At 40.1% G+C, this 23,420-nt stretch overlaps 1 protein-coding gene across 4 annotated transcripts in view; it reads left to right on the top strand.

Moving 5' to 3' along the window:
- The window catches only part of MECOM (MDS1 and EVI1 complex locus), a 502,728-nt gene that overhangs the window by 231,638 nt on the left and 247,670 nt on the right, over nt 1–23,420 (top strand). For all 4 annotated transcript variants that reach the window (XM_063442620.1, XM_063442618.1, XM_063442619.1 and 1 more), the window contains exon 2: nt 21,347–21,681. In XM_063442620.1, the coding sequence (XP_063298690.1) occupies nt 21,347–21,681 (335 nt within the window). The remainder of the gene's footprint in view (nt 1–21,346; nt 21,682–23,420) is intronic.

The following is a 23,420-nucleotide window of genomic DNA, read 5'->3' as shown; positions in this document are numbered from 1 at the left end:
CACAGATCATTCGTCTTGTGCTTATTGAGTGCTTACTTCTAGCCAATAATAATAAAATGTGCATGGACTTTGTACAAGTTTATAGACTTAATTACCCCCTTAAATTGCAATATGTTTTTGGTTTGTATGAGTCACTCAACTCCTCAAAGACTAATTTGGCTTGTAAGAACCAGATACAGTTGCAAATGAGCCAAGCTATCTCAAAAAAAGTTGAACTACCCAAAAATATTGGCTAGACTAAAATCCCACCCCCTAAACATCTGTAGCTGTAAACCCTTTTTCCGCACCTTTGAAGAATGAGTGACGTTAGCTGAATCCGGTTAGTATGGGTTACCTATTTATTAGGTAGCTAGCTCCTGTCTGGCTCCTGTTAATATCAAAGGCTTGGCAGTGTATTTGTGGAACCCTGTGTGAATTGTGAATTAATGGTGTTGTATTTGCCAAGTTGCACTGATAATTCGGGTCTGTCAAAGTGGCACTCAACATCTGTATGCCATTCCTTTACTGGCATTCATGGAACAGACTTTTGTTGAAAGAGTGAAGAAATATATATTCCTGGAGTAACTGTAAAGTATATCTGTGCATAACGGTTATATGCTTGGCAATAAAAAAAAATTAAAAAGTGAAGGGTATAGTGTAAAATGCAATTCAAACAGTAGCAGGCAAAAGCCCATTGTATAACTTTGAGTTTTACAAATATTAATTCATTGATATCTATTTATATCACATGGACTTGACTGAAGCAATCATACAGTGGCGCCAAAAGAAATAGTAACATCTATTTAAACTAAATATGTTTTAATAAGTTTAAATCTAAAGGCCTGCATGTGTCAAAACTGAAGACAGTTGTGTAATTTTTCACGTAAAACATGCTATTTTTGGATTACATAAAAACCCAACACATTTAAACAAAGAGATTAAAATCATTAGCAGATTAACCGAATGTGACAGCTCGATCAAATAAACGTATGTTAAATATTTCCACAGTGCAGCTGCAGCTGTAGCCAAACCAAATGTATTCGCTAAACGTAAATTTTCTGAAACATCCTATGTGAAGAAAGCCAAATAATGACGTTCTTTTAGACAAACCGCTTTTTAACTGATGTACCAACCTGACAGTTCTGGCGTGTCTCACCACCGTCTAACATGTTATATTAAATATGAATTCACTTTTTGAACTTGGTCCAGGAAGCTGTGTTGTGTAGGAAGATGAACCCTCAACGTCACAAGTAGCATCTGCTAAACTTTTGATAGACTATTCACTTAAAGGGACACTCCTGGCACCCAGGCCACTTCTGCCCATTGGAGTGGTCTGGGTGCCAACTCCCACCACCCTTAACCCTGCAAGTGTAATTATTGCAGATTTTTATAAACTGCAATGATTTCCTGTTGCTGTTTCAACTAGAGCAAGTCTTGCTCTAGTAAATGTAAGTACATTACATTATTTTTCTTTTTGCTTATATAGAACTTACTTCACCATTGGAGTTTTTTTGTTTCTCTTTATATTTGTCTCCATATATACTACGCATATTTGCATTGCATTTGGAGCACCGACATTGCCTACACCACCATATATCCTTAGACGGGGATTATACCATCGTGGAGAGCAAAAAACAGGGCGCAAGAGAATACTGAGAATGGACAGCAGCTGAAATAGCCTGCCCTTCGGTGGGTCCCCGCTCAGATCTCAAGCTCATCTTGTGCCATTACAGAGAGAACATCTCTGAAACATATCAGACTGGTCCCATCCATACGGGCAGTCCAGATCCGAAATGCCAGCAAGTTCCCTCTGCACGAGAGATACAGCAACCCCAGACAATCATTTTAGCCTTGTTAGGCATCATCAGTGAGGCATAGTTGATATCTCTCTAGGCACCGTGAGCAAGGGGGCACGTCTGGATTACCCTTTAAACTTGTGGAGACCAAAATACTGGGCGCAAGAGAACGGACAGCAGCTGAAATAGCCTGCCCTTCGGTGGGTCCCCGCTCAGATCTCAAGCTGGTTTGATTATACCATCTACGCGCAACACAGCAGAGCTCTTAGATAGCTCAATCAAATGTGAGTGGATCTCATATAGCAGTAACGTTTCAATTTGTATCCGACTATACTGTATTTATGGATTTATGTTTGTTTGGGCACAGTATACGCCATTTATTTCACGATAAACAAACAATAAACAGAAACCGATGAATCAGTCCAACTGCACAAACACTGCAGTTAAATCCAGTTAAAATCCAACCAGGCAACAATCCATTGATATGGCACCAATCTATAACAGAAACAAGAATTCGCCATCCCAGATGATCCCATCAGGTGACGATCAGCAGGAATCCACAGAATGGATCCGAATCAGGCTGTTAAAACCTAAATGAAAAGGAGCCACACGGTTACTTCGGTCCTTGCAACTTAGTGTAAATGTAAAACATAAACTGACCCTTCTTATGAATCAACAATGACAACCTTGAACAACCACCTATCCAAAATATATTGACCACCAAAGCATAGTGTAATAATATCCCACTTACCGTAATACAAACCTTATCCAACCACCAGAATAACAAGGAGGGAACTTGTAAATCAACTCAGAAGTATATCCAGGATAGGACAATACCCGCCCCCTGTGTCTTTAATAAAATCATAACTTTTTATTCATTTAGTAACAAAATCATATAATTTTATTACAAGACATGGAGGCTCATATTGCAAGTTTAAAGCTGACTGACAACCGCAGAAAAAATTTGAGTGACCGGCCGAAAATAAAATTCACGGAAAAGTAGATTCCCGAGACCAGTCTGCCGTCCTCATCAGGTCCTCATCAGCCATGCCCCCGAGCTAATCATTGACGAGGCTGAAGCACCCTGGACATAGTGGGCTCCAAACATTGACGTGTCTACTCCCACCTGTTGCAATACCCACTTCAACCAACGAGCCAGTGTAGTATTAGCCACCGGGGAAAATGGAGGCCGAATGGAAAGAAAAAGATAAGGTGTAGTTGCCGACCGATGCGGTCCGGTGGGACTCTCATACTCGCATAGACAGGCCACCGGGCACGATGTTGGAGCCGAAGGGAAAGCCGGATAAGAAACCGATCTAATCGAAGCCATCAACAGAAGGGAGCCTTCCAGGAGGAGGAGAGGATGGAGCTGGTCTGCTGGATCCTGAAGCATGTCTGGATGGGCCGGCAACAACCTAGTAATATCTACTGCCATCTCCAGAAGTTGAGGGAACCACGACTCCCCCAGAATGGGTTACGAGGACCAGCTCCGCCACTTGGCTGCAAACCTGAAGCAGCACCCTTGGAAGCATGGCAACTGGAGGGAAAGCGTAGATAAGAGGTCCATGCTAATCCTTAAGGAAAGTGTCCACCATGTCTGCTGCTGGGTCTGGACGCCAGCTGAGGAAATAAGGTAGCTGGGCATTGAGCCATGAGGCAAATAGGTCGATGGCAAAAGGACCCCAAAGGGATGAGATAGTGTAAAACACCTGTACATCCAATTTCCAATCGCTGTTGTCCAAGAGATAACATGAGTTTCAATTTGCCTGAACGTTGTGCAGGCCCGGGAGGTATTCCGCCTGAACCAACAGATTCTGTGTTGGACAAAACTCCCAGAAATCTATTGCCAAGCGATCCAGTAATACTGATTGAGTGCCGCCCATGTGAACTGCCGATTCGTTGTCCATACGTAGGCGAATGCAGGCATTGGCAGTCCCCTTTTGTGAAAACTCTGAATCACAAAGGATCCCAGTAGAAGCTCCAAAGCATTGATGTGCACTCTGGATTTGCTCTCCGACCAGTGCCCTTCTGTAGACACCCCATCGCTGTGGGCGCCCCAGCCATGAAGGCTCGTGTCCGAGTCTATGGTGAACTCTGGCTGAGATCCGAATATGACCCTGCCATTCCATGCACATAGATTATGAATCCACCAATGCAAGTTGTCCTTTGTTTCCTTGTCCAAAGAGATCAGGTCCGCATATGATGTACCCTCATGAAGATGAGCAATCTTCAACCGTTGGAGAGCACGATAGTGAAGAAGAGCCGAGAACACTGCTTGTATCGACAATGCCAACAGGCCAATGAGTCTCGCCAAGTGTCGCAGGGTGAGATGTGGCCGGATTAGTGTCCTGCGAATCTCCTTGCGGATCGTTTGAATTTTGGACGCAGGCAGGCTCAAGGAGTCTTCTTCTGAGTTCACGAGGAAACTCAAGAATTCCATGCGTCTGGATGGCGTCAGGCAGCATATCTCCCAGTTGATGAGGAAACCCAGCCGGGTCAGCAGAACCACCGTCCATCGTAGATGCTGCAGCAGAACGGATCGGTCCTGAGCCATGGTCAGAATATTGTCCAGATAAAAGATGAGGCGCATGCCCTGACTGCGGAGCCAGGCAATTGCAGGACATAGCAGCTTGGTGAAGCACCAAGGCGCCGAAGAGAGACCAAACAGGTGAAGCGCCATGTTGCTTGCAAGTCTGGGGCTGTATACATTTTAAATCAGGCTGTTGCATAGGGCAGTGGAACAGCTGATGGAGCTCTGTGTTGCTTGCAAGTCTGGGGCTGGATAGATTTAAATCAGGTTGAGGGAGATAGATATTTTAGGGTCAGATGGGCCTGCAATAAAGCTAAGGAATGGGGAAGATGCATGTATGGACATTTGAGGTAAGGGTTATTCAAGCAAAAACAACGGGAAAGATCAAAAATCACTAGAGATAAGACAAATGTATCCATGTAGGGAAATAAAACCATTAAACAAATAACAGGAAAGATGTATGGGCCTCAGCTAGTTAAACTAACTTTTAACATAATGGACAAGACATGAAGGTGATCAAATATGCAATGTGCCAGGGATATGCAAAGTATGGCTAGCACAGGCTGTAGTTACAAAGTCATGGAAATATATACAATTAAAATAAGAAAATAAAAATAATAATCACTAAATATAAAAAAACACACAACAGAAATAACAGGTTATGTAAAATATAATGAAATGATGGTCCTCCAGGAAGCTGCCTGTTGCATAGGGCAGTAGAACACCTGATGGAACTCTGTGTTGCTTGCAAGCCTGGGGGCTGGATAAATTGTAAATTAGGCGGTTAGGGCAGTGGAACAGCTGATGGAGCTCTGTATTGCTTGCAAGTCTGGGTTTGGATACATTTTAAATCAGTCTGTTGCATATGGCAGTGGAACAGCTAATGGAGCTCTGTGTTACTTGCAAGTCTGGGGCTAGATACATTTTTGGTATACTGATATTGACAACATATTCTGATCAGAATGTGGAAGACGTAATGCAGGTATACTTTTAGTCATGTGATGTAGCCTGTCCCAAGTTATTTTTTTCCAGATGGGATTGTCCTCTTTTTTCTAGAATTAGATTGGCCTGTCGATACAAATGCAGTATATTTGGCAGTTCTTTGTATGAGGTTAAGAATTTATTTTCTGTTTAGACTCATAGCTAAAATAATAATAATAATGTTTTTAGGCTTCCTGATGGACTGAAGTCTAGCATGCTAGCTGTGCAAACTAGTTCCCCACATTTCTCATGGTGGAAAGTACACTGCACATGAGCAATGAGCAGGGCAAATGGGTGTTTGGTGGATATGGCTGAGTGTGGCTTCACTATTTTGTTCTCTGTAGGCAGAGACCCCTTCTGACATCACAGGGTTGCAGTGTATGAGCACTGTGCTGCACTGACTCAGGAAGCACCTCTGGTGGCCATTTGAGTGACTGCCACTACTGGTGTTCCTAGGCAGTAATGTAAACACTTTTCAAAGTGTTAACATTGAAAAGCCAGGACAGGCTGTAGACACCTGAACAACGACATTAAGCTATTTTTAAGGTGACTATAGTGTCCCTTTAAACAGAGATCCTCTTGTGGATCGTATGTGATTAAGAGGACAAGTTATATAACTTTAAAAGCATTTGTGAATTTTAAGGCATTACTGATCATTTTCAAGCAGATATTGCCAGTGAAATAATGAAAATATTTGAAAAACTAGCCATGATTCCTAGCTGCAGTGTTCATATTGTATCTGTATTGTGCGAATAATAAAAAAAAATAAAAAATAGTTTTGGACATGTGAATGTTCTCTTAAGCATTTCATAGCGACCAAATAACACATCTAGAACTAGACCATAATAGACTTTAATTCACCCTGTCTGGCATTCTCTTCTTTGTTTTAGCTGATTCAACATACTGTAACATAGCACTTGGTAAATGTCTTTTCTAGTGAATCATTAGTTCCAATCACAAACCTCTTAGGATTTAAAGTCTCAGCCAAATGGCTGTTACGTCAACTGGCAGGTATCTGAAACTGACTTTGAAAGTACATTCAGTACCTGTCCATTAATATTGGAAATATACTAGCAAGTGATGCACAATTTGAGGTTTATAGAGGGTCCTTCTGACCTGTTTTATTAGGCATTCCATTTGTCCTGTTCCAGATGCTCTTGTAAATGTGTTTTCCAAGGACAGTGTTCCTTCCAATTAAGCTTAAATGCAGACAGTTTTTTGGAATGTAGAGGCATTATTGTGGACGATCTGCTTTTGACAGCTATTCACGGTTCCACATGTCGATTGCTGGTAATCTGGATTACAATTCAGAGAGGCAGGAAGCTGGTCTCACACATTGATACAAATTGTACAGACAGGAATGTGTTTGGTAATTAAAAAGAAGAATACTGAAATGATGGCATAGATTTGTAGACCCCCGCCCCCCACCCCAGAGCTCAAGTTTACAATGACAAAAGTATTAAAAAAAAAATACTAATATATATGCACAATGTGCACTCACTAACTAAACACCGCCTTTAAAGCTCACAAAATGTTATGTTTAACCCCTTAAGGACACATGACATGTCTGACACGTCATGATTCCATTTTATTCCAGAAGTTTGGTCCTTAAGGGGTTAAAAAACAAGCAAACAAAAATAACAGGATACAGGTACAGCAAATGATCGTACATTAAACAAGCCTGCCACAACACCCAATGTACCCAATGTTAGGTGGTCCTAAATTAGCAATCTCATACCTGCTATTATGCATTTCTCCCAGGTAAATGGGTTCATTTCAAAAGAGCCAGTTAGCATAGGATCTGCCTAAAATGGGGTACATTGGGTGTTGTGGCACAAGGAAAAGAGAGAGAGAGAGAGAGAGAGAGAGAGAGAGAGAGAGAGAGAGAGAGAGAGAGAGAGAGAGATTCCAAAATTGAGTGTTAAAACACACAAGAGAGCACAAATTACACTTCTCTTTAGCTGGAGTTTATAAACTCATCAGAACAGAGCATTGAATAATGTTGTACCAGTGTATACTTGTGCATCTTATGATGACTTCATGTTTCCCATGTACTAACTTGTTAGTAACCCTGACCCCTGTTATCTGCATCTGACTGTTTGTGCTTTATTTTGGGTTTGGAATCTAACCCTTTTATATTATATTATTTAAACTTGATTAAAAATATCACAACAATTCAGTATATCAACAAAAGAGAAAATAATTGCTGTTAGCAGGTTCTTGGATTTTCCAGCCCAAATCCAGTTCTTCAGCTTGGATGCATGGAAATGTTCTGATGAAGCAGCTCTGATATCATGCTGTCAGAGGCAAACCTTTGTTATTAATGTCTTAAGACATGATAGGTTCATCAGTTAAATAAAACTCTCTTTTGTGAAATAGCTACGCCAAGTCAAATTAGTAGCCCAGCATGGGTTTTCCTAATCTGGTCTGGTACATTTGTCCATGTACTGTTCTCCTTTTTTTTCCACTGAAAAGGCTTAAAGGGGTAGTGTCCCTTTTGTGAATACTGAAAAGAAAAACATCCCGGTTAAAATAATACTCTTGGAAAGAGGAAAAAAAAAAATCTGCAAATCAGTCATTGCCAGAGGGGCTTTTGTGGTAGCATTGTGTGACAAGTGCACAAAGAGTGCCTTCACTGATATCCACTGACAATTAGGGGGAATAAATCTCTGTACAGTTTTTGAAAACTCGGCATATAGTGTAATTAGGAGGTATTTCGATTTTACGGTTAATGTAAACTGCATTAAATAGTTTTAAACCTTAATTAAAAAGTAGGACTTCTCTGACATTATTTTATCAAGTCACAAATCCAGAAATGGAGCAGCTCAGTATATAAATAAAATGGTATATTGATTTTCTTCCGAAGAACATTCTCTGTTTAAATACTATTTTTAAATGTTTCTGCTAGTGAACTAAACTTACAAGTCTGAGTTTAACAATTAACAATAACTTTTTGCATGCCTTGTGGTTGGGGGACAAGAATACCTATGTGTTCCTTTGACTCAGGTATTAAGAGGGTTAAATATGACATATTTATATATGCAGTGGATTGGGGGAAAGTTTTTCTAATGCAAAGTTGTTATTGTGAGTAAAAAAGCACTAGTTTTCAATTATTTAAGAAAAGGCTTATTTTGCACAAAGAAGAAAAAAACCAAAAAAAAGTCAATCTGACTAAATGAAAGGCTGGGATAAACAACAAAGATCGCACAAGATTAAACAAATACTAAACTCCCATAAATATGCAACTTTCTATATTTTTAGTCATAATGCTCCAATTGATGATGTTGAGCCTGGTAGAATATTGAGGCTTCATGCCATAATAGTGTATTATTTCTGGGTTCCATAGACTGGTGGATATCCAGTTACTTGATGCTTGCATGGAATGTTGAAATGTAGGCCTTAGCCCTGAATAGCCTTGTTCCCCAGTTGATGGTTGGCAAAGCATCATGATAGTTGTAGTTATTCAAAACCTGGGGATTTTTCATTGCATTGTTTTTCGTAGAGGATGAGGGAGTAGGCAAAATGGGTTAACCGCCTGTATTCACTGTGCCCTTGTTGAGGAAAAAAAACTCCATGACCTTGCAGTTTCTCTTCTCTTTTAAGTAATTACGCTTTCCAACTTTATAACGGAGCAAATGCATTTGTGTCTCTACTGTACACAGCTAGATGCTGACATGTTAAGCATCTCCTGTGGTTTACAATAACTATTGGAGAATTGGACCTCCCCCTGTGTTCTCATTATGCCAAATAATGCCTTGTGGAAATGATTCTTCTAATCCTTTCTTCTGCTTTTCCTCAATCTCTAGAAACATTATAAAAACCAATCCAATTAAAAGTCATTACCTCTTATGTCCAGTCTCCATTTTTAATCTTGATTTAAATTTTTTTGCGTGTCCTTTTCTTGTTCTCCAAACTTTTAACAGCAAAGAGAATAATAACAAGAGTTTAAAAAACGCTGATGCTGTTCTTATTTTATTTTTTTAAACTATTTACACTTTGCATCTACTTTCACACTATGAAGCAAAACTTATAAAGGAAAATGTGGGGCAGTGTTCTAATGGAAGTCAGTGGAACCTTCCAGCTGTTTCTCCTCTACTTTTGGAACTTGACCCCAGAATTGTTCTCTATAAAAAAAACTCTCATTGTATCCACAGTCTGAATGTACATTGTCATTATAAAGAGAATCATTTTATCGGAAGGATAAAGAAGGATGTTACAATATCTATGGTCAGTGATAATTCTTTCTAGCTTTTTGAGACACTTTTTGTCATTGCCTATATAAACTAAAGAATGTACAACATCAGGTATATCCTATGAACAAAAATCTATATGATGGTGTCAGTGTGCCTTCCATACATAACACAGTATAGCCAATGCTTTAGCCATTTTTGTTGATCATAAGGGAGATTTACGGAAGAGTACTGTAATGAATAGTGGTCTTAAATACTAAACGTGGGGCAATCACCATGGAAACCAATTAAACTAGCGGGCACATCCAGTGGTAACACCTCTCATTTAACATAATTGCAACACTATTTAGTAGTGGACACCGCACTCACCAAATAACACATGTGCTTTGAAACCAGGGCTGGCCATGCCTCCTTTCTAAGATATGCAGAATAAAAAACGGTTCAGGCACTCCGGGATAACAGAAATAGCAGCTTTATTGGGGCAAATGCATCAACGTTTTCACCCTGCTAGGTCTTGATCAAGCTTGATCAAGACCTGGCAGGTTTGAAACGTTGATGCTTTTGCCCCAATAAAGCTGCTATTTCTGTTATCCCGGAGTGCCTGAACAGTTATTTATTCTGCATAACGTGCAACACTATTTAGAACATAACACTTTGATAAATCTCCCCGCAGTGGTGAGTTTCATCAAGGTAACACCAGTTGAAGAAACAGTTCCTTTTGTCAGGTGGGCAGGGGTAGCATGTAGACAGTAACAGTTTTTTGTAATTTTTTTATTAGCATTATTATTATTTTTTAGGCTTACTTGACAATGAGTGACACTCTAATGGCAATAAAGCCCTCCATTATAGAACAACATAGCATGTCCTAATGTTGGGAAAGGGTTAAAAAGCTAATGACTGCATATTATGAATATGCAGGAAGGAAAGTGATCAGAATATATCAATTTATATTTTAATTATGTTCCTTCCTGCATATTCATGATATGCATTCTTGAACTTTTGATTCCTTTCCCCAAATTTATAGATGCTATGCCATCCTCCAAAATTATGACTTTAACACTGTTAGGGTGTTTTAGAGCAGTAAAACATATAATGACGATGATATCATCGTTGAAAGGGACGTTTTTGTGTGAAAATGTAAAAAAACAAATATGAACACTAACTTTGGACAGGGTTTGTGACTATGTGGCTACTAAAAATGCTGGGCATATCCCATTCTGAATACCCTGGGTTATCTACTTTTGCAAATGGTATGCCACGATGGGGGTAATTCTCAATCCTGGACTGTCATACGGCCTCAAATGCAACATAGGCCTAGCAAACCCGTCTGGCAAATTTCAATGAGTAAAAACGGAAATGGGCAAGCCCTAAAATTGACCCTGTAACTTTCCAAAATCCCATAAAACCTTTACATGGGGGGTATTGTTGTACTTGTGAGGCATCGCTAAACACAAATATGTGCAGTAAAAACAAACAGTATTATGACATTGACAGTTAAAATAACACATTTCATTTTTTTAGATTCTACTCATAATAAATTGTTTCATATATAAATATTTGATGTGAAATAAAAGTCCTGTTTGTCCTGAACAAAATGATATATAATAAGTGTGGTTGCACTTAATAAGAAAGAGGTAAATTATGGTTGAACAGATATATAGTCAAATTCCAAGTTTTGTTTTAGTTCAGAACTTGTACAACTGCCTCCGTCCTAAAGGGGTGAAAGCAGGGGTGCCCAAAAGTTACACCCCTTAGATGATGTAGAACAACAAATTCCATGATGCTTTGCATGCCTTTTAGAATGACACAGCATCATGGAAGCTATAGTTTTAAATCATCTGGAAATCTACCTTTTGGGCACCCATGGGTTAAAGAATATCCCAGTATGAATGGTTTAGCTTTGTATGGATTCATTGAGATTAATTTATATACTGTTGATGAGTGGTGGCCAACATTCAGTTGTGGAGCTGCAACTCTCATGACTCCTGGTTGTTATCTTTAAATATTATTATTATTATTTCTATAATGAATGGATAGATGAAATTAATTAATTTCTAGAATTAGAACCACTCTTCCCATTAATCAAAGCTTCTACTTAAAGGGACACTATAGGCACCCAGACCACTACCGGGTTTCCCCGAAAATAAGACCGGGGGGAAGAAACGCACTAAGGCCTATTTTCGGGGAAGGTTTTTATTTTGTGGAAAAACTTTAGCAAGCATGTGCTAGAAAGCAGGTCTAAGTTTGGGGAATTACCCTGAACATAGACCAGTTCACTAGCGCATGTAATTCTGCAAATCTATGTTTGGGGAAACTTCCCCGAACATAGATTAACTTACTTGCTAATGGAATCCCACGAATCTATGTTCGGGGGAAATTCTCTGGACATAGATTATCAAACTAGCGACTAGAGCTTATTTTCGGGGGATGTCTTGTTTTCAGGGAAACAGTGTTCATCTCAATGAAGAGATGCAGTGCAGTGTCCCTGTCCCCTTAACCCTGTAATGTAAAATGTTACAGTTTCTGAGAAACTGCAATATTGACAGTCACTAGAGGCACTTCCTCAGCACAGACTGAGTGCAACTTGGTCACGTAATGCGGAAGCCCTATAGGAAAGCATAGATGTTTGAATGCGTGGCTCTCATGAGGAGCATTGGATTGGACCCTACCAGAAGAGGCCAAACCTCCTTTGTGATTGATGGCGCCTGGGGAGCAGAGGTGAGCAGTGCCGAGGATAAGTAAGTTAGGTAAGTAAACTTTTTGTTTGTTTTATAAACTATTTTAGTGCCGAAACGGGAGATGTGGTGGTGGCATAGTACGAGGGACAGGAAAACTACATGTGTATTTTATCTATATATTTACATATTTATGTTTTCAAATCCTCTACTGGTACTACGTTCTGCAGTCCATTAGTCTTCGTGTGTATCGTGTGTATCTGGCTGCTTAAGATCAATGGGTTTAACTCTCCCATATTTGTATTATACCTACGCACAGACACTGGTAACGATTGAGCTCGAACAATCAAATAAAATTGTAGACATAGAACAATCAGAAGAAAATTCCATACAAGGGTGAATAATGCACTGTGTTAAAAGGAATGTTCAAATAATTAATACCTTGTGGATCTTACACAGGTGTTAAATTTCGTCTGTATTGTTTTCATCTGTAATCAAATTCATAGAATACTTTTTATCCGCTGAACACCAGCTCTCTTGACATGCACAGTGAAAGAGTTTGCAGTAATTTTAAAAATGTTAGCGAATGCTATAAAATTCCGGATTTTATATTGGCTTGAATAAGTTTTTGTAATCTGTAAAATAAATAAACAAAACATGCCCAAGGAGAAAAATTTAAAACTCCGTATATTTATTTTATTGAGAACAAACTTTTCACATCAGGTGTTATAATGGGTTGTTTAAATCTTGCTAAGAGCAAATAAGTTTTCAGTGGACTTTATGATTACAGTTAAATCTAGCACATCAACACAGAAGCTTTGCCATCATAAATTTTATTACAAAAGATGATTCAGTTGAACCGCATATGTAGTCAGATTCACACTGTAAATATTAAACCAGCTCTAAACCATTTACAATTTGCATAAAATAGCAATTTATATGGCAAAATATGCGGAAAAGCATCTTTGCAACAGCATACCCTTATTAAGACGACAAATCTGGTGCATATCAAATCTGTTAGACAGTGCTAGTCAATAAAGGATATTGTCCAGGACTCTAAATACTACTGGTTTTGTAGCACATTGTTGCTGATGGCTTCCAGACACAATTCAAAGCACATTTTCGTATTAGCGCTGCGCAAATCTAATTTGAAATCTCACTTTTTTTTTTTTTACTTCTGTTTAACATTATACACTATTGCTAAGTTCTCTGCTTTTAGTAACCTTTTAATGTACAGATTTTCATTTGTAGAATTTAATTTGACACACTTTTGAAAGAAGTATTTGATCTTCATGTGGTTTTATAAATGTAAACATTGCATTTTTTTTTCTTTAATGCAAATATTATGTACCATAACCACTGCAGCATACTATGATGTCCGTTCCACACTATCCTTCCAAAGCTATGGATGGCACCAGGCAATGGAGATGGCTTAGTCCAGCCTTTTGGGCAGACTAGTTGGGCCAAATGGTTCTTATCTGCCGTCACATTCTATGTTTCCATGTTTCTATGTTTCTCAAAGCCTACAATTATCACGCAATGTTGTAAATAGGTAGATAGCTCCTACATGCTAACTTTGTCAATAGAATTGGTCAAGGAACCTGTCAATCACTCAGCTTGTCACTGATTATCCACCTGGGCACAAGAAGTGCTTATTACCCCAGCATACATTCATGCCAGGAGAACGGGCAGATATAGTTATTTTGTACACACGTATTGCAAATAGCGCCATAAGAAATTGGGATAGTAAATTGTACTGAGATTTTAGCAGATTTTAAATATTATTTATTCCACTCATGATAACATGGCCCAGCACCACTTTAGACCCTTATGGATGTTTATAAAGTTTGGTTCTGGTGCCATGCACTACGCTGCCTGCCATGAATTCATCTCACCATACTTACAGTGAATAAGGAAATAAACCAAAATCTATATTAGTTATGACATGTATAACTGTAATGGAGTGTATCACCCCAACATACATGGATCCCAGAATTACAAGCTTGCCATCTTAGCGGGCAAGCAGGATGTCCATACACAGGGCAAGCAGGATGTCCATACACAGTGTTCTACTGCCCTAATGTCTAATGGCTTGGAATTCAAATGTGTGTTTCACTTTGAGGTTCACTTTCTTCTGGTGTATAAAGAAGAAGGAAACCAGAAGAAACAAAAAAGAATCTTGGATCTCTTGACAGGGTACAAAATTTAGGATGGGGGGGCGTAGCCAACTACTGAGCTGATCGGACGCCATTTCTGACAGCTCTGACACTCACCATAATATTTTGCCTCAATCTTGAGAATCCAGCCTGATCCTACCGCTCCAAACATATACCCCGACCCGGGAACCCAAACTGCACCGATAGATGCCATTCTTTATGAAAAAGACAGCACCAAAAAGGAAAAGCAAGCCCGGGGCCTACTCCACGCTCGCACCACTTACCCTGGAGGCGCTCCTCGGCGGAATCTATCAGGGAACCACGAGCACCCCTGCCACTGAACCCCTCTCCAACCCCGGGGTCCACATGCCAGCCATAGGGCGACGCTCCCAGAAAGCCGGTATACAGACAGAAGGAAGAGACATTGGGGCCATGCTCCAGTGGCCTGCAAGGCCCAAACTGAGCCCAGAGGAAACCCAGCCTACCACTAATCAAAACACTCAGCCTGATCAAGCAGAGAGGAATGACCTCTGCACCATGATACCAGCACCCCCGGAGGGATCACCTCCAGCGACGAAACACGACCTGCAAATACTTTTACAGGACTTCCATAAAATCCTGTTGAAGGAACTAGCAGGACTTAACAGCTCCAAAAATCCCACCATAACATGGCCCTACACCTGAATGCCCTCGAGAATAGCCATAGACGCAACAACATAAAAATACTTGGCATCCCGACAAGTGTCACCACAGAGGAACTGCCGCATTACACAAAACGGCTTTTAGCAACTGTTTTACCTCCGGCGGCGACAAGAAAACTGGTGATAGATGGAATATATCGGATTGCAGGTCCCCAAAGAGCCACCACACAAACAGCTTGAGATGTTATATTACGCTGTGTGTCTTCTTCAGATAAGGGCCTAATAATGGCGGCACTACGGGGCAAGACCCCACTGACGTTTGAAGACTCCAGCTTCACCTTTTATCAGGACCTAACGAGGGCCACACTACAGTGGAGCCGTTCACTCCACCCTGTGACCCAACAACGACGGGCCGCTAACATACAGTACAGACTGGGATCGCCGGGCTCACTACTAACGACACGCAATGGGACTACCCACACACTCACATCACTCGAGGAAGCCCCGTCATTCTTTGCAACGCTAGGGCTAAAAAAACGCTGATGCACAAACCCCCGAGGGACCGGAAGATTTGGAGGGAAGCGCTCTCCCGGCTCCAGGCACCAGCCAGACACCCCGCATGACCACCCGAACACAGCAGGAGGAACAACTTCACGGGACATTGCTTAGTGACTATAAGTTACTGACCTCATAAAAGGATACCTATACTATGCCGGCTTGGTTTCAAATGTTTAAATTGTTTACAAGTTAAATACCCTAATGCAGAATAAGTTTAACCTGAGCGATAGGGTTTCTTACCTGACCCCTCTGACGGACTGGGACCCCCTCTCAGGGCGCCCATGCCCGATAAAATAACTGCAAGATATCAACCCCTCCCCCCCCCTCGCTGCCCCCAAGGTTAGGGGTAAAAAGCTTGACAATAAACAAATGTCATTATGCAGCACACAGGGATGAGAGAGCAGTCAGTGGGACAGCAAAATCGCCCCCAACCCTCATGACTTACAAATGTAGACTACAACACCCTCACTGGCGGCACTCCTATCCTGGGATCTAGCATGGTATTGTCCCTTAAAAACTAGGGCCTGAGCCTACAACGCACTGAACCTACACTCAACACTAGCATAGACACCTTCATGATCTCAGACCCACAAGCAAACGCTTAAATCTCTTTCTTGAGTACTGACATGTCCTATTTAACCTGACAGATACAGAGCTAATCTTTGACATGCCTTATCAAATGCAGTAGATATCCAAAAAAGTGCTGATTAAAACCTGTTATTTTTCTATGTCACACAAATGTATGCCTGATCAAATACCTATTCCCGCTGTTGTGGCAGGATAGGTACAATTGTACCACTTTCGCACAATTAAATAAAGAATTAAAAAACAAAAACAAATTTAGGATGGCCCTGAAGAATTCTGGACTGTTGGCAAGTATGTTTAAAGGGACGCAATCATCTATTCTAACAAAGAGCTATTCAGCCTTAGTGTTCCAGCTGGTGTGCATCCTCAACTTTAAGGGAAATAGGATTATCATAACTATAGTGCCAAAGTTCTACTGTAAAATATTGTTTTATTGCTTAAAAAGGTTCCTGGTGCCAGTTAGCAGTACCTCACTAAAAACTCAAATCAGCAACAGCATCTGCATATTCATTTAGTGGTGGAACAGCTTACCCATAAATTCCCAGAGCCATACATTTATTAATAACGGCAGTATCTTCATTGATTTTCTTCAGTAGTGTATACCAGCTATACAATAAGTTCAGAGTGATATGTTGGTTCTGCACGGTGTGATCACCAATTTGATGGAGATGGAAATACCCATACAGTCGCATATTCTGGAGTTTTTTTTGGCAATGGCTCGGTTCCTGTGCAGCCATATTGCAATTTTCCACCGCATTGATCAGAATATACGCCCAGATCAAATTAACCTTTAGTACAAATTTCCCTTTGCCGTTTTACTTGTTTGTTTTATAAGTGATAATAGTGAATATAATAGAAGGAAGCTCATATAGTTACCCATAGTAAATCTCTCCTTGATCAGCTTTTGTGCACGGCAGGCGGGTAATTCACAAGGGTCCCATGTGAGTGGTTTGGTGAATAATTTATTGTAACCTTTGTCCTGCCATAACTTATTGACTTTTTACTTTCAAAAAATTTAGGAACTTCTACATGCTCTGGGGGGTGATCATATAAAGAATTCAAACTTCCCTCAAAACACAACTTATAAACTATAGCCAAAAATAACAAAGTAATTTCAACTTTTTCTTTGGATACATGTCTAGCATGCTTTCATTTTTGGGAGGGGGGAGGTAAATAACTTGGCTTTTACGTTTTTGGATTCAGAGATTTATTTTGTGTGAATAAACATTGCATATTTGTTTCCTAAAAACAATATAACATACTATAGAAAGTAGTTTATGTGTATTGCTTTTTATTTTGTGGTTTTATATGAGTTACTTGAAGTCAACTGCATATAAAGAATTGGTTGCCACCACATTCACTTTCTTACAAAACATTTTAAAAACAGAGTAATGCATGCCAATCATTCTTGACTTTCGATACAGATAGAAGTATTGAAAAGTTACAAGATCGCATATATTACATGATTTGCCTATTATATCAGTGGGTAAATCATATTTTCAGGCCCATACTTCTCAGTGTGACGCAATACTGTCCCATGATGGACCTGCCAACATGTCCCAACTTTAAATCGGGACAGGTGGACAAAGCTTGGAGGGGGCATCACCAGCGACGTGGCACTAGTGATGCCCAGAACGGGGGTGAGTAAGCCCATCAACCTGACAAACAGCCTGACAAGCTCCCAACTATGAAGACCATGCAGGGAGCATTTCTAAATCCTTCCCTGCATTGTCCTAATGCAAGTTGCACAGAGCGAGTGCATCTAATGGGGCACTCATGCTGTGCTTTCTGGGTATAGTTCCCTGGTGTATCCATATGTGGAACCCCAAGGAACTAAAGCCGGATGGTGAGACAGCACACCAAAATCAGGACTATACCCCCAAAAGCTGGACTGTAGGGAGGCATGCAGCTTATCTCAAATGGACAAGTGGGACACTTTAATTGTAGTGTGTAAGAGTGGGGTGTGACCAGGAGCGGGACATTTATAAAACATTTAAGGTGACTTACTAATAGAGACGTGCATTGAATGAATTTTCAGTTCTCAGAAACAGGACAGGAAGGATGTATTACCAGATCTTAGAATGGTCATGTTAAACATAGAAAATGATCAGGATACTAGAAATATGGGAATGTCAGCTAGCTAGATGAGGATTACAGAGGTCAGCAGGGACAATAAACAAGCCAAAGTCAAATAACCAGAAAATTAAAAAATATATAATACCATAATATATATACTATACTAGGAACCAAGAAGAAACCACAACAGGGCAAAGACTATAGGGCTGAAAACTGTATACATATTTACATCACCCCTGCAACCTGAAAATTTGTGGAAACATTTTTGCAGTGATGACATGGCCGTCCTAAAACCAGAAATTATGTTCGCCGTCATATTAATATACCTACGGTCCCTCTCCCTGCCAGAAGACCCAATAGCAAGTAACGATTGGAAAGGCAGAAGCCGACCGGAACGTGCTGCAATGCCGAAGTGCGGAGGGGCTTGGTAAAACTGACCTCACATGGGCATATGACAGTAAATATACCTCCCCCTATGCATCGCATGAATTGGAAGACAATCTTACAATTCAAAAAGAGGAGCGGCCCATACATGCTTCCCTTGAGGAAGTGGTAATCTCAAGTGTGTCCCACATCCTCCTCTTAAATCCGAGTCCGCCTCTCATATCACTTTTATATTATCCCTTTATCAGTAACAGTTTCTACATACTTATCACTGTCCATCACAACTATGTTCACCCCTTTGTCAGGTGGTTTAATTATTATTGACTCATTGTGTTAAAGACTTCCTGGCCAATCCCAACCTGTAGATCCAGACCCTCTGCATAGTCCTCATGCACGCTACAATGTGCAAGCACATATAACATGTAAACAAAGGAAAATAAATATTGTGTATTAAGGCGCTTAAAGTAAATTTAGTAGAAAGGGAAAGTATGTGTCAATAAGGGGGCACAAAACCCTATAAATGGACAGCAGGAAATAAATACATTTTCTTTTCTAACTCTACCTCCTCCTCCTGTTGATGGATATATCCTGTGTTCCTGCTGTCCATTTATAGGGTTTTGTGCCCCCTTATTGACACATATACCTAGAAACTTAGAGCCAAGGTCTAGACTCTAAACCAGGTGAGCAGTTTTTTGTATATTTTGCCATCTACATTAATATACACCTACATGCTACACCAGATTTGGCATTTTATCTCTTAAAGGTACAACGTGATCCCTCTTGAATGTAAGGTTTCGTGTTATCCCAAACACGCCTGCCCTAGTGATCTGAGCCTATCCAGCTAAGGCTCAGAACCATGTGAGTGGATCTATTTTTTCTATCATCATTTCACCACTTATCAAAGCGCATTACACGATAGTGTTTTTTACTTTTATCCCCACCTCCAGGTTATACAAACAGCCTAAGAGGGGGGTAAGTTATCCTATTTTGAGCGCTCCACCTACTGACTGGTGCTGGTATCTCAACCACTCAGTCTACATATATTCATGTACTGCTCGGGTACAGCTCCCTGCTGGCTCCTGATGTGGGACACCATGGCACTAAATCGGGATGGCAGGACAGAACTCCAAAATCGTAATTGGGAGCCCTGCTCATTGAGTTTCATATATAGAAACAATTGGGAGGCAAAGTTTTAAAAAGGGAGCGATCACCATGGAAACAATTTGAATGTTTCTCCTGATTGCTCCAGTTTTAACATTTTTACCCAGCATGCACATTTTACATAAACCTTTTTGTGCTTTTCAGACATGTTTATTGACTCAGTTAAACCATGTATTAATATAATATTCAATAATGTGATCACATTCAATCTCTTGAGGTAAATGGTAAATGTAGTAGGACTGGTGACTAAGAAATGTAGTAAGTTAATGACTGAGGAGTGTGTCCTAATCAGAAAAAAAAAAGCCCATTGTTACAGCGCATTCTTCTTCTTCTTCTAATAAATATCATACATTATGTTCGAAATATATGTATTTACTTCTAGAACAGAATATGGTATTTGATTAATATTTGAATGTAGCTCATGGTCTTTAGTATGCAAAGTAATGATGCAGTGTCCAGGCTGTCATATTCCTATGGCTATAAAACAGATGTATGGTGTCATTCATGGAATGGGATTCTCAATGTCTGGGAGTGAATTATGCATTATTTGAGGTTGATGGTAGCTCAGGGGTCAGAAGGTCGACCATTAGTAGGGAATGCTCTTCATAGCAGTATGTTAGTTTCTATTCATATTACAAATTGGGGCAAACTTTGACTTTGTGGACTACCTTCTTAGTGATGCCAACATCATCATGGGTAACGACGCTCACAAACCTCAGTCAACAGCGGATAGCTGCATTTATTTTCAAATTGATATTGTTGTGTTGTCTGTAGAATTTGCATTGCTCATAGTTAATTTCTATGTTCTATTGTAGTGGAACATGACATGCCACAGCTTATTATGTCATTAAATACAGGTATTATTTAGTATAATGTTATCTTGCTTCATGGATTAAATTTTTTCAATATCTGGCAAAAAAATAATAAAAAAATAGGTATAGGAGCACATCCTGTTTGTGAAGACCTATTGTGTATGAATTTATCTTAAAAATTTTCTCTTTTATCTCACCAGAGATTTATCATTGGAATTTTACATCCAATAGATACTTTTATTTTTTATTTTTAGTAAAAGAAAAATTATTATTTAACCTTTTATTTTGACACGTGAAGAATTTTTATAATTAGTTATCCCAACATTCTGCAAGTTGTAGACTCACCAACAGAAGCTTGGATACCAGTGAATGCATATACAATAGAGAGTTGCATTGTTGTCACCTTCCACTGAGTGCTAGCTCATTGTAGAGATTGAGAGGTCAGCTAGCTCGTTGTAGACATTGAGATCACTGCCCACTTTAATAGAAGATAGTTATGTATAGTAACTTCACAACACCGACAAAAACATTGCAAAATTCAAGGCTTGACAAAGAGTATGGCGGTTGAAATATTTTCAAGTCCAATTATGGTAAAATAAGAAAATCACTGAAATTTTACTATTTTTTACTTACACCATTAACTACTGTTAAGACTAAAGTTGAACGCTATGGTATAAAATAAACAGGAAATCACCAAGTGGACAACTCACAAATTATTCCTTTATTTTTCATTTTATTTTGTTTGCTTTTTTTTTATCAGATCGCTTGGAAATGATTTAAATTGACAGTGTCTGTTTTTTTTGTTTGTTTGTTTTTTAACAGATGATCATATTTCATCTGACAATTTTCCTGAGGCTACCATTGGAGACATTTCCCATACTGATTGTGAGATAGGAAGAACATCCAATTTCCCAGATTTACCCTCTCCAACCTCTTCCAGTGACGAATTCACGCCCAACGAGGGATCCCCATACCAGGCTCCTATTTATATTCCCGATGACATCCCAATTCCATCAGATTTTGAACTCAGAGAATCCAGCATTCCTGGAACTGGGCTGGGAATATGGACAAAAATTAGAATATCAGCTGGAGAGCAATTTGGACCGTTTGAAGGCGAGAAGTGTATGAAACTTGAGAACCCACAGTCTGGCTGGGAGGTAAGAAACCAAATTAAATAAATTTGCTATGATTGTGAAACGAAATTATGGTCTCTTTTTTTTTCCATGTAAAAATTTGTTTTCTACACACGTTGCATATTTTAAGTAAAAACCTTCCAAACTTAGAAACATTCTAAAGTTGATTTTACATTTATAACCCCCTGGTAAAGGTGGTCGGAGATCAGGTGGAATGTCTTTTGATTCTACTGTTTTTGTTATGTACCTAACATGTTGCACTGGCAATATCGTCTGATTCTCAGGTGACTGTGCACATATTATTTGGGGAGGTGAGTGGGTGAGTGCGCCTGTGGGGAGGGAGATTGCTATAAAAGGAGTGCATCACATTTTGGTGCCAGACTGTCTGATGACATAACTGGTTACCTTAGGTCACCTTGACTAGGCGCTGTATTCCATTTCTTCAACTCTCCAGTTAGTGTGTCTACTGAAGCAGTGAATGCTGACTCTGCAACAAATCTGAGTTTAGCTCTAGTTGCTGGCCGTCAGTGAGAGATGGGAAATACACAGTACTGGCCAAAAGTTATGCTTCATGGATATTTGTAGTCTAAATGTAAATTGACAGCTCTCTACCTAAGAGCACAATGGCCAGGTTTCTATAATGAATGTATGGTTTAATACTTAGTAGTTGTTTTTTTTTATTGATATAATGCCCATTAACTTGTACAACACCAGATACTGTACTGTAAGGGAAGGACATGGCTTCTTTTGACAGACCAATTAAATTTTCTTTATTGAACAATGGGTATTATCCAAAGGACATTAAATAAGTTTTTTATTTTTCAAATAGCTTGTCATTTAAATTTTGTTTATTTCCAAATGCTCAATTCAATGCGTTATTTGAGGCTGTAGAAGTTATATACATCCCATAATTTATGTGTATATATACATATATTGGATATATATATATATATATATATATATATATATATATATATATATATATATATATACCGTATTTATCGGCGTATAACACGCACAGGCGTATAACACGCACCTCATTTTTAGAAAGAAATTCCAGGAAATTTCCCCCCTCATCCCATAGTATTCCCCCCCCCTCATTCCATAGTATTCCCCCCTCATCCCATAGTGTCCCCCCCCTTTACATAGTATTCTCCCCCCCTCCCATAGTATTCCCCCCTCCTCCCATAGTATTCCCCCCCTCCTCCCATAGTATTCTCCCCCCCTCCCTTCCCATAGTATTCTCCCCCCCTCCCATCCCATAGTATTCTCCCCCCTCCCCTCCCATAGTATTCTCCCCCCTCCCCTCCCATAGTATTCTCCCCCCTCCCCTCCCATAGTATTCTCCCCCTCCCCTCCCATAGTATTCTCCCCCCTCCCCTCCCATAGTATTCTCCCCCCCTCCCCTCCCATAGTATTATCCCCCCTCCCCTCCCATAGTATTCTCCCCCCCTCCCCTCCCATAGTATTCTCCCCCCCTCCCCTCCCATAGTATTCTCCCCTCTCCCCTCCCATAGTATTCTCCCCCCTCCCCTCCCATAGTATTCTCCCCCCTCCCCTCCCATAGTATTCTCCCCCCTCCCCTCCCATAGTATTCTCCCCCCCTCCCCTCCCATAGTATTCCCCCCCCCTCCCCTCCCATAGTGTACTTTCCCCCCCTCCCCTCCCATAGTGTACTTTCCTCTCCCTCCCCTCCCATAGTGTACTTTCCTCCCCCTCCCCTCCCATAGTGTACTTCCCCCCCTCCCCTCCCATAGTGTACT

Source organism: Pelobates fuscus, chromosome 2 (assembly GCF_036172605.1).
Source record: "Pelobates fuscus isolate aPelFus1 chromosome 2, aPelFus1.pri, whole genome shotgun sequence".
In the NCBI taxonomy this organism is placed as follows: Eukaryota; Metazoa; Chordata; class Amphibia; order Anura; family Pelobatidae; genus Pelobates; species Pelobates fuscus.
The sequence above is the reverse complement of the archived record's forward strand: the minus strand, read 5'-3'. Positions and strand labels throughout refer to the sequence as shown.